At 33.4% G+C, this 12,836-nt stretch overlaps 1 protein-coding gene across 9 annotated transcripts in view; it reads left to right on the forward strand.

The window, feature by feature from the left end:
• The window catches only part of TULP4 (TUB like protein 4), a 369,572-nt gene that overhangs the window by 202,553 nt on the left and 154,183 nt on the right, over nt 1-12,836 (forward strand). For all 9 annotated transcript variants that reach the window (XM_056818995.1, XM_056818998.1, XM_056819000.1 and 6 more), the window contains 2 exons: nt 4,965-5,093; nt 8,489-8,650. In XM_056818995.1, coding sequence (XP_056674973.1) covers nt 4,965-5,093; nt 8,489-8,650 — 291 coding nt within the window. The remainder of the gene's footprint in view (nt 1-4,964; nt 5,094-8,488; nt 8,651-12,836) is intronic.

Consider the following 12,836-nt stretch of genomic DNA (forward strand, 5'->3'; position numbering starts at 1 on the left):
AGACACTTTACTTCATATCTCTAAACTAATAAAACACTTATTTTCTAATATCCTTACAATGTATATGTGTATATGTAACATATGTATAACTATGAAGTGTAGACATATATGTACATAGCATACATGTTTGTATTGTGTGTATGGATTGTATGCATGTATGTAAATTTATGTACATGGGTCACTTATGTTTAAGATAATGTATTGTTACATATATTTCGCATAAGTGAGTTTAATGTTTTGGTTTAATTTCTTTGTAAAACTTATAAAATGTCGTGTTTATTGTAATTTTCAAAAAAAATCTTCCAAGTTTGCTGTTATGCATTACAATAGTAATAGAATGTTCTGTATTAGTTAATGAGAATAGTATTCATGAATTTAATGTTTGTATGAAAGTTGTGTTTATCTCTTGCTTTTGATGTTATTTTCTTGTTATGCTTTTGCATATGTTTAATCTCTGAAATTTGTACTGAACACATTATTTAATTCCATTTTTTCCTTTCCTTGATAAAATCCCTAAAATAGGATAGTATTAGATAGGTTAAGATATTTTGGGTAGATATTTTAGTTTAGGCAATTTGTAAGTAAGTTAGTTAGTGCACAAATGCCAAAATAGTGTTTTCAACAAGATTTAGGCTTTGCGCAAAGGGGGAAAGACTGTAGCAAGGGAAGGCAAAAGTAGCAAGAGAATGATTGACAGGTCTTGAGACATAGAATCTTTCCTGAGTTGGTTGAGTCGGAATTCCAAAGAGCCATTTGAAATTGACCCTCTGGAGCTGAAAGGTGAAGGAGAAAGGTATGTAGCTGAGACATCCTGATAATCCATCTATCAAGCAACTGGCCTTTGAGGATCAACTGGCTGTGTGTGAGGAAATCTCCAATCTTCTGGTGGACAGTTACTGAAGAGCAGACTTCTACTTTGATGAGACCATCTGAGAACTCCTCAACTTAGATTCTTGATATCTGACCAGCCATTGACTGTGTGTGTGTGAAATTCTGGTTTTGCTGGGGAATTTAGTATTGATAGTCTTTAGTTAGTCACAGTAAGTTTAATTATATATAGTGGGTTAAGTAAGATGCTAAACCCCTTTCCCTATTCCATTCCCAAAACCTTTCTGTTACCTGTTGATAAATTCAATTTTATTCATGTGTGATTCTTCCCTTATGTATACCTTTCCTTTCCCCCTTTCCTAAAAATCATAATAACAATAGCTGGGAAGTGTCTGAGGCCAGATTTGAACCTAGTACTAAATTTTATTACTTTGATGAATTACCTAACTACACTTTTCAGACTCAGTTGAGTTTTATCTCGGGTCTCAGGTTGTTGTCAGGTGAAACAAGTAACAAAGTATGTGATGCTTTTAATTCAGGAGTTCAGAACTTGTGTCTGTAAATCATTGGTTTTTTTAATTGATATCTATCTGTATTTCAATAAAATTATTTTTCTCATATAAACCTGTGTATTTTATACATCTAAAAACATTATTCCCCAAAGGGGTCTATAGACTTGACCAGACTACCAAAGGGTCTAAAATACAAGAAAGATTGATAACCCTTGCATTAGTTGAATAGTTTTCAAAACCTCATATTTGTGTAAAGTGGGCAAAGAAAGTCACGAGTACTGACAATTTCCATATTAAAAGAAAGGAGACATATGGGAAAATGATGATAGTTTATTATTGAATTCCAATTAGAGCATATTTATAAAATTAAGGCTGTTGTGCCTATGACTGTATGAATTGGATGCTATATGGCATTCATAGAAGATAGTTCTTGTTCTCCAGGAGACTGAACAAAGCCATGATCTGAACTGAATTAAGTCTCATGAGTTGATGCAGTTACTTAGCATAAAGAGTTGCTCTGTGTTTTTGAGTCAAAATGTGCTCAGGGACATCAGCAAAATCTTATCTAGTGAGTGTACAAAGATGGCAAAAAGTGTAAGTTTCTATTAGGTAGAGTTAAACAAATGAAAATTTGTTCAAAGCAGGGATTGCTTAATAGCACTTCTAAAGTAGCTATCTTTCTGATAAATGTATAGTTGATCTGTTAGAGAAAGAAAATATTGGCTAAGATTATGGGACACATTCTTTCTCTCCTTCAGTCTTCCATTCCTCCCTTTTTGGTAAAAGCAAATGCTTCCATGATGCTTTTAAAAAACCTAACTGACAATAGCAACTCCTTTACTTCTGTAACAAAAAGTGTAGTTCAGCCTTTTATCCATTCTGCCACCTAGCTTCCCCAAAAAGTAAAAGTAAAATTTCATTGGATATTTCTGACCATGATCACTTGTGTGTCTCAACATAGGGTACCAGGTGTAAAAAGTAAATTGGGAGGCCCCTGAAAGATGGATGTAATGGGTGGTCAATTTTTAACATGACTTAACCTAACATGATTCCTTCCCTCAAGACAGAAATCAAAATGGATGTCTCTCACTGCTCTTCTTTGGGGGGAGTTAAAAGGTGAACTAAGAAGCCCTGCAGGATGTAACTGGTGACCAAGAATGCTTTTCTATGACTTAGTCTGGCAGGGTAGCTCTTTCTGGGCCCTCCCCCCTAGCTGGATCAGCTTAGTTTGTGTGTTAAGGGGTTACACAGCAACTGTGCCAGAGAGAAACAACACCTCAAGGAGAGAAGAATGACGTTTTGCTAGGAATTTGGCTTCACCTAGCTTCCTGAGGTGAAGTTTCTCTGACACAGACTTGCTTGGGGGAGAGAGAATGGCAGATGATTGAGACTTGGCTTAATCAAATGTAGGCCCTCTCTCCCCAGAACCCTTCCAACTTGTCCCTTCTTATATCCCAAAAGTTAGATCTGACTGTTTCTCTTGAGTTTCAAGATTTATTTAAATGAGTAACAAGGGTAGGTCAGGGGAAAGGGTGTAGGAGCCCTGACTAATACCCCATGAAGAGTAACAAAGTTCAGGCTTCAGCCTCAGTGGAGGCAACTGTGGAAAATCTTTTCTGATCTAAATATTCCCTGTCAATAGCTAACCCTAGGCTAAATCAATAGATCAGTAGTCTCTTGACTGTTAGCAGATCAGGGAATGGGAACTCTTCCTACCTCTGTTTAGTCTCCCTTATGGGCAAGCCCTTCATTGGTCCCCTTTCATGAATTCCCGACCTTCCCAGGGTCAGTGTTCGTGAACCTTATTACTTACCTTCAATATACTTTTACTCTATTAACTAATTCCCAAAATAAAAAAAAACAACAACTCCTTCTTCTCTATGCTATCTTATTTCTATATAACTATTCCTAGTCTAGGGTATTCCCCAGGAAACATATGGGTTAAGGATTTAGGGTTTACAAAATTATTCATTTAAATTAATTAAAAAAATTTTTAACTTAAAATAAAAGTTTTGGGAATCTACAATGTCCAGAGCTATCTTCTTGCTCTCTAGTTAGATACAGTCTGATATATTTTAAAAAATAATTTGATAGACATAGAGCCTATCTTGAAATACAATAATCTGAAGATAGAGCTTGTATTATGACTCCAAACTCAGCAAAATTTGGCTTATCAAGTCCTTGAGAAAAAGAATTATAGAAATAATGTTGTTTTATTGATCAGTTGCCTGTGGCCATAGAATTAGTTTGAAGCAAACCAGAATTAAAACATAGGTCTTCTAACTTCTTGTCAACTGCTCTTTACACAAAGGCTATGTTCTAGAAGATTTGGGGTTATTACTTAGGGAGAGCTTTTTGGAATGGTGTATAATTGACCTAAACATCTCACAGGATAATTTGGAGGGGAAAAATTGCACTTTGTATGTGTGTTATATTAGCTGCTAAAATTGATGGGACCAGCAAAATCTAAGTCAGATACCAGTGAATTTGTTTTTCTAGTATATTGATCACTGTATTTCAATAGAATTGGTTTCCTTTAAATCTTTTTAATTTTATTTTATGCATTTAAAAATATTCTCAAGCCAGCTGGCTATCTCAGTAGATATCTCAGTCCTAGAGATGGGAGATCCTGGGTTTAAATCTGGCCTCAGACAGTTTCTAGCTGTGTGACCCTCAGCAAGTTATTTAACCCCAATTGCCTACCCCTTACTGCCCTTTTGCCTTGGAACCAATATTTAATATTGATTCTAAGACTGTAGGTAATGGTTAAAAAAGAACCCCCCCCCCAAAAAAAAACATTCTGAGTAAGAGGTCCATTGGCTTCCCCAAACTTCCATTTCCATAAACAGACACAAAAGTTTAAGAATGCCTTATTTAAGGCCCAAATCAGATTCAAATTTTGATCACATTTTATATCCTACTCTATTTTCAATGAGTGTAAGAGAGTATAGTTTTGAAAAATAACAAGAACTTTTCATATCTACAGGTTGTGATTATTCTGATTTCATCTTGGAAAAAGCTAAATGGTTTTTAATATTTTAAATTCCAAATTGTATTGATTCATTTCAGCTGCATATTGATGTTGCTTAAATAGTAATGCTTAGGCATTTTAAACCTTTGTGGGGAAGACATATTTAGTGAAGTTATAGAATGATTTTAAATTCCAGGATAAGACATGTTCTTTAGAGAAAAAAGGAAATCTCCCTTTTGTTCATAGCTGATCACATAATGCTTAGGTTAAAATCTGTAAGAAATTTTACACTGGTTCTGAAACAAAAATTTGAGGGACTTTAGTACCTTTCCTAGGTGCCAAAGTGCACTTTCTTAATTTTTATAGCAATAGGATGTATTTTTGGCATGTTTTTATTCTTTATATAGTTGTAGTTTATTAGTCAGAAAACCTTTAAAATTCTGCCATAGTTCAGTAGATATATTGAAAATCATTCATTCTATTAAAAAGATGCATTATCTGCTCCATAGTTCTCTCTCCCATTTCTCCCACATTTCTTCAAATTAATATTTTATTTTTGTTCATAGGACCTCATTTTATCTTGAATTGTGATTATTAGTATATTTGGCCCCTGTACAAAAATAATATATTTGTCTTTGTTGGTTATTTTATAGGTTGTGCTGGTAAGATGGAATGAACCATTCCAGAAATTGGCCACTTGTGATTCAGATGGAGGAATATTTGTATGGATTCAGTATGAAGGCAGGTGGTCGGTGGAGCTGGTGAATGACCGAGGGGCACAGGTGAATAAAAAAATCTCATTGATAAAAAAAGTTGAAAAAAATATAGTTGAAATATTTTTGAGGACATTTATTCGTATTTTGCTTTCCAATTGTTTGCATATTTATGTCTATAAATGGTAGAAAAATCAGTTTATTTCCAGCTATATTAGTGTCATGAGGAATCTCCAAGTTTTTATAGTTACTTAAAAGTAAAATCATTTATTTGAGTTGTTATTATTTGTTAAATTCCGATTTTCTGAGCACTTTTGGTAGCACAGCACTTTTGGGGTCTCTTTATTTTTATATTTTAATTTTAATTGTTTTTGATTTTTTAATTCATTTTTAATTTTTTAAAATTTGTTGGTTACAGTAAAATTCCCAGTTATCTCCCTCCATCCCGCCTTCCCCTCCCTTCCATACACTAGAGAAGGCAATCATTTGACAAAAAAGTTATTTGTATATATAAAACTATGTATTGCTTTTTTGCATTTATCAGTACTTTCTCTGGAGGTGGACATATACAAATTGAATCCTTTTTAAAGGATATCTTCCTTTTGTGGCATCCTTCATATTAATACTGTGAGCTTTATGCTCTTTTTCTTTCTCTATTCTTTGATCAAAACTTTATAATATGCTTTTCAATAAGCATTATAATACATTTGGATACTTTTGGTGATTTTTCAGTTTTTCTTTTTTAGTTGTATAGTCTGTATTGCTATAACTTGACATATGCATTCCTCAAAATCACTGCTCTATAAAATGCACAATAAAACCACAGGGCTCATGGAGTTGAAGCACAATACTAAAAAACTTCATTAGTGATGCATTAAAAAAAATAAATGAATGAACCTAATAAAAATGGAAGCACAGTTTTATATATGTTGGGTGGTGATTAAGAAATATATAATACTACAATAAATAGTGCTAAGTATCTATTGCCTCAGGCTGCTGCTCAGCCTACATTGGCAAAAAGCAAGTCACTGTGAACAAGTATCTTTTTCCTCAATTCTGAGGGGTAAGAGGGGAATGCGTAAGGTAGGGGATGGGTAGAACAACCCTCCCTGAACCACAATTCCTATTAAACTAGAAGATATACAATAAATATGGTACTTTACCTTGAAAAAGAGTTGTAGCTTGTTGAGTTTATTGTGAAGTGGTCCAGTTTCTTATATTCTCTTGATGTTTCTTAGCAATGAAATCACACATAAACAAACACAAAATTCACACTATACTCTAATCATTTCCTAATATGTAAGTTGTGTTGGAACCTATGTGCAGTTTCAGAACAAGCATTATAGAGAACTGAGTGTATTTCTCTCCACATGTATAGAGGATACTCTATAAGGACACACTGAATGATGCTGCTTGGAGATTCTTCTTATTTACCATGATATATCTTCCTTTAATATGACTGTCATAGTAGTATTCATCTTACATGTGCTAAACCACAGACAGCCCATGGGGCAGTTTCCATTCCTTAGCCAAGAGCATGACATGGAATTTAATATCTTATATTGAAAGTTTTTAGTGAGAAATGTCCTTTTTTATATCAGTATACATTGATTAATTCCTGAAGCCCCTCTTTTCTTTAACTTTTTTTAACCATGTGGGGTTTTCCTTAATGGACTTCCCTGACCAGCAGGGTCCCACAAGGGAAGGGGCTCACCTTTGTGATGGGACCCGAGGAGAGGTAGGAACCGAGAACCAGGGTGGAAATGAAAGACAGGGACAAATCAGTGATTGGATAGGGCAGGCAATCCCTATGATTTTCCTTAAGGCGGAAAATGAGGATAATGGAATACAAGGTGTTTGAGGAGATTAAGATAGAGAATGCAGGCCGAGATGGTTCCAGCCTCGGGGAAGGAGAAGGTCAGGAAGAGAGAGACATAGTCATTGAGGAGCCCAGTGGAGCTCCATGGAAGGGAGAAAGGCCAAGAGGAAGTTCATGGGATTGCCTCTGAATTTATTCATGTCCTGCTTGGGCGGTACTCCCAAGGACGTAGTAACCACATCACAAAGTATAGACAATTAAGATTGGGTGGCAAGGTAGAGGGAACACCTTTTGGGCGTGTAGGACATAACCACGCTTTCCCGGGCAAGTCTCCGAACATGTTAATGGACTTGTGTTGGGCAATAGGTCTCGTGATCAGGTCAAGGTTACCTTCACAAAGCTTATCGGTAAAGCCTCATGCTTGGAGACACAGTAGTAATACAGTCATCTATATTTCATAGATGTGAATATGCTTGGGATGCTACAAACCATTAAAAATTTTATATATATAAAAATACTATAATACATGATTGATTATAATATGTAACAAATCATAGTAAATATGCTTATCCAAGAGAAAGAAATTCTTATATTAGTTATCTCTAAAAATCTTTCTCACTCTTTTTGTTCCCCCTTCCCTCCTCCCTTCCTCATTTAGACTATAAATATGATATAGGTTGTCTTAACTTCCAGTGTAGTGATGTACAAAGTAAATATTCCATAGCCCAAGGGGTTTTTGGCATGTCCTAATTTCATATTTATAATTATAAAGGATCTTCTAAAGGTAGAGAGATATATCAAAATTGTAGGTCTTGTTTGTGACAAAAGTAAACAATATCTTTTATATATTTATTTTACTTAAAACTCTTACCTCTGTCTTAAAATTGATACTCGGTATCAGTTCCAAGACAAAAGAGCTCTATGGGCTAGGTAATTGGAATTAAGTGACTTTCCCAAGGTCACACTATTAGGAAGTATCTGAGCCCAATTTAAACCCAGGAACTCCCATCTCCAGACCTGGCTCTCTTCTCTGAGCTACCTAGCTGCCCCTCCTTACTCCCCTTTTAACAACATACTTTACTCATTATCACCCAACATTCCTTCCTTCATACCTTCCAGTGCTTGTACAAGGTCTGAACATCTCTTTTGTGCCAGGAGTTGATCTTTCTAAATGATTGTAACTCATCTGAGACCTGGGCATCTGCACTTAGCACCTATTATTTTTCAGTTTTCCATTTGTAAAATATCCCCATCCTATTCTTACCCATACCCTCTACCCCAGATTTCTTTGTGGTTACAAATCTTGTGAATTGTGGAGTATGTTAAGATTGAAAAGATAGGAAAAGCCAAGTTGTGATCTTTGAAACACTGTTAAATAGCTTTGATCATTTACTATATGATTGTGCTCAAGACTGAAGAATCATTAAGGAAAACCTATTGTAGTAACATTTTAGTAACTCTTCAACAAGTATTAACTGAGTATTACTGTTACTAATTTTGAATAACTTTTCAAACAAAATTTGACATTAGGCATTTTTAATTGACTGTAGCGTAAAAGACAGATTTGAGCATACTTAAATTTTTAGAAAAATATTTCCCATTCATAGAACTGCTTGTAAACTTTTTTTTTAATGTGTGTCTTAAGGTGAGTGATTTCACATGGAGCCATGATGGAACTCAAGCTCTTATCTCATATCGAGATGGATTTGTGTTGGTTGGTTCTGTTAGTGGACAAAGACATTGGTCATCAGAAATTAATTTGGAAAGTCAAATCACATGTGGCATATGGACTCCAGATGACCAGCAGGTAAATTTTTTTTCAAGATGTGTGTGTATTTATATAAAATTTTAAATATGCATAAAAGACCATTCATGCAACATAAAAACTTGTTTGCTATGTGCAGTGGAATAGAATAGTAAACAGAAAACTTTGTTAAACAGAGATGTAAGTAATTTTACAAAGGGTAAATAAAGACTGATGTAATTTTCTTGTATTTGGCAACCACTTTATGATTTATTAGAAAATTTTTATCAGATCATTCTTTAGCAGTGCAATTCAAATTCTTCTGGAAGTATTTATAGAGTAAGTTGGAAGGATAAGAAATAGCTGAAAAATAGACTAGATGGCAAAAGAGTACTACCACACTGGGACTTGAGATATTTTTGTACCTAGTTAGTTATATAACAAATTGGAAAAAACGCTTAATGAAATAAAAGTCATGAATATCAGCTGGACAGAATTAAATAGCAAAATAAGTTCATGCTAATTTTGAAAGAATAGAGATCTGTTTATCTGAAATGGGAAGATGTTAAATGACTAGGAAAAACAACCAGTGTTATTACACAAAAAGGTGATCAAGAGAACCTCAATAACTACCAATTTATACCTATTTTCTCATCTTTATTAAATCTTTAGGCAAATAACAAACACATATTAAGGATATCTGTTCTTTAAATTTTTTTTTTAATATGAGAATGGAACCAATAGGCTTTCATTTTCCTACAACAGACCAAATCTTTATAGTTGAATATCAGTGCTCATTGCTCAATTGGATCTATGTGAATTGTTCCTTACAATGATGAGGATTACATCACTTGCACTGCTATGCATTCTGTTTGAGTCTGGTTGATATCTTTGCATAATAACTTAATATTAGGTACTCTTCTAACTTTATCCTTTCCTTGCCTTTTTTTTCATGACATCAAAAGGATCCTTTAGATTCTGTCCTACCTTACCCTTTACCTATCTTCTTAGCAGGCATTTCCCTCATGAACTTTTTTAAAACTCATATTTTTCTTTGACTTTCTTCTTCAATTATATGTTACAGCTAGCATATACCTTCTTCTTCCCTCTTTATATTTATTTTAAGTTAATTAGACACTAAAAATGTTTTATAGCCTAGAGGAATACCTGTCAACTCTTGGTATTAAAATAATTTCTTTTGTTTCTGAAGAAAACATGAAATCTTCAAGATTGCAATTTCTTGATTGCCCTTTTGATTTTCAATTCTGAGCCCTATTTATTGTCTAACTGCTTTGTCTGGACCATATTTACATATTTCTGTATCAGCTGTATTGGTTATACATTTTCTTGGGTATTATAATCTGTGCAATAGGCATTCTTTGTTCATTTTGTCTCTCATTCACATAATCACACCAAACTTTGTTGAATGGATAATGAGGCCCTGCAGTGTTCCTAAGCTAGATTCCACTAATAGTATTAGATATAAACTAAAACATTTAGTGGGCCAAATCATTTAGATGGACTTTCTCTCCAACCTATGTACAAGGGAATCTCCACATCTTTTTTTATTATAAAGAAATTTTATTTAACTAATTACATGTAATAAATTTCCACAGGAGTTTTCCAAAATTAGATGATTCAAATTGTCTCCCTTCCTTGCTTCCCTCCCTGTTACCAGAATCTGTGAACAATTTGTTCTGGATTACACATGTATTATCATGCAGAACATTTTTCCATGTTATTCTTTTTTTGTAAAACTAAATAAACTAAAGTGAAAAAATCCCATTCCTTGATCTGTATTTTGACTCCAACAGTTCTTTCTCTGGGGGTGGTTAACATTCTTTGTCATAAATCCCTCAGAACTGTCCTGGTAATTATATTGCTGAGAGTAGTTAAGTCTATCACATTTTATTATTCCACAGTATTTCTGTAACTGTATATAATGTTTTCCTGGTTGTACTTATTTCACTCTGCATCAGTTCATTTAAATCTTTTCAGCTCTTTTTTGAAGTCATCCATTTCATAATGTCTTATAGCAGAATAGTATTATGTCACCATAATATATCACAATTTGTTCAGCCATTCCCCAGTTGATGGACTTCCCTTCAATTTCTAATTCTTTGCCATCAGAAAAAGAGCAGTTAAAAGTATTTTGTACAAAAAGGTTATTCCCCCCTTTGTTGGTATTTGTGATACAGACCTAGTAGTAGTATTAAAATTATTCATTTTATATCTTGTAATGTTCTTTATCTATTGTTTTATTATAAATTCTTCCCTTCTTCAAAGATCCCTAATTTACTTATATTACCCTTTTTGTCTAAATCATTATGCCTAAATAATATATCCATTATGACCTTATCTTGGTATAGGACGTGAGATATTTGTCTATATCTAATTTTTGCCCTACTGTTTTTCAGGTTTCCCAGAAGGTTTTTTTTTTTTTTATTAAATAGTGAGTTCTTAATCCAAAACTTGGGAACTTTGTGTTTATTAAAAACTAGATTCCTAAGGTCATTTCTCCTAATCTATTCTATTGATCTACCAATCTAGTTTTTAGTCAGTACTAGATTGTTTTGATGATTACTGCTTTATAGACCCTCCAACATCCTTCACATTTTTTATTAATCCCCTCGATATTCTTTTTTTTTACATTATTTTGTTTGGTCATTTCTGAGCATTGTTCATTGGAGACAAAGAACATTTTCTCCCCCTCCCACCCACCTATCCCATAGCCGATGCACGATTCCACTGGGTCCTCGATATTCTTAATCTTTTGTTCTTCCTAATAAATTTTTATACTATTTTTTCTAGTTTTATAAAATAGATTTTGGTAGTTTAATTGGTATGGCACTTAATAAGTAGATTAATTTAGGTAGATTTCTCATCTTTATATTAGCTCAGCCTACCCATGAGCAATTAATGTTTTACCAGTTGTTTAGATCTAATTTTATTTGTGTGAAAAGTGTTTTGTAATTGTGTTTATAATTCCTGTGTTTGTCTTGGAAAATAGATTCTTAAATATCTTATATTGTCTAGCGTTATTTTTAATGGAATTTCTCTTTTTAACTCTTGCTGCTGGGCTTTGTTGGAAATATATATATGTACATATATATAATATCATGCTGGTGATTTATGTGGGTTTATTTTGTGTCATAGAACTTTGCTAGTTATTAATTATTTTACCTCGTTTTTTAATTGATTCTCTAGGCTTCTCTAAGAATACCATCATATTATCTGCACAGTAATAGTTTTGTTTTCTTATTGCCTACTTTTAATTCCTTCAATTTTTTTCATTTTTACTATTAAAGTTAACATTTCTAGTACAGTATTAAATAATAGTGGTGATAATAGGCATCTTTGCTTTACTTATCTTATTGGGAAGGCTTCTAACATTCCCATTATAGATCATACTTAATGTTGGTTTTAGATATATATATATATATATATATATATATATATATACTACTTATTATTTTATGGAAAGGCCCATTTATTGCTATGTTTTCTTGTGTTTTTAATAAGAATGGGAGTGTATTTTGTGGAAGGCTTTTTCTGTATCTATTGAGATAATCATGTGATTTCCTTTAGTTGGGTTATTGTTGTGGTCAATTGTGTGGATTGTTTTCCTAATATTAAATCAGCCTTGAATTTCTGGTATAAATCCCACCTGGTCATAGTGAATTATCCTTGTGATACATTGCTGTATTCTCTTTGCTAGTATTTTATTAAGATTTTTGCATCAATATTCATTAAGGCATGGTCTGTAATTTCTCTTCTGTTTTTGCACTTCCTGGTTTCGGTATTGGCACCATATTTGTGTCATAAAAAGAATTTTGTTGGATCCCTTCTTTGCTTATTATTTTGCCAAATAATTTATATAATATTGGGATTAATTGCTCTTTAAATATTTGATAGAATTCACTTGTGAATCCATCTAGTGCTGTAATAATAAGATTTTGTTAGGGGAAAGAAAAAGAAGGAAACATAAAAATCAGGTTCATTTTAGGAAAGGGAAGAGGTTAAATGGTAAGGAAAATTATTACAATTAATCTTAAACCCTAATTTCTATAAACCTATCTTAGCCTAACTTATCTAAGCTAAAAACAGTAAGTTTCCCCAACATAAAATCTTACAAGTGGAGTCCAATCAACGGGCCAGAATCTTCAAATGAAAACTGTGTCCAAAGCAGGTCCAGTGGAGAAGTGAGTCTTTAGTCCTCTGTTCTAACTGAGAGCAGACAGTCCAAACA

The sequence above is a fragment of the Monodelphis domestica genome, chromosome 2 (genome assembly GCF_027887165.1).
Source record: "Monodelphis domestica isolate mMonDom1 chromosome 2, mMonDom1.pri, whole genome shotgun sequence".
NCBI lineage: Eukaryota > Metazoa > Chordata > Mammalia > Didelphimorphia > Didelphidae > Monodelphis > Monodelphis domestica.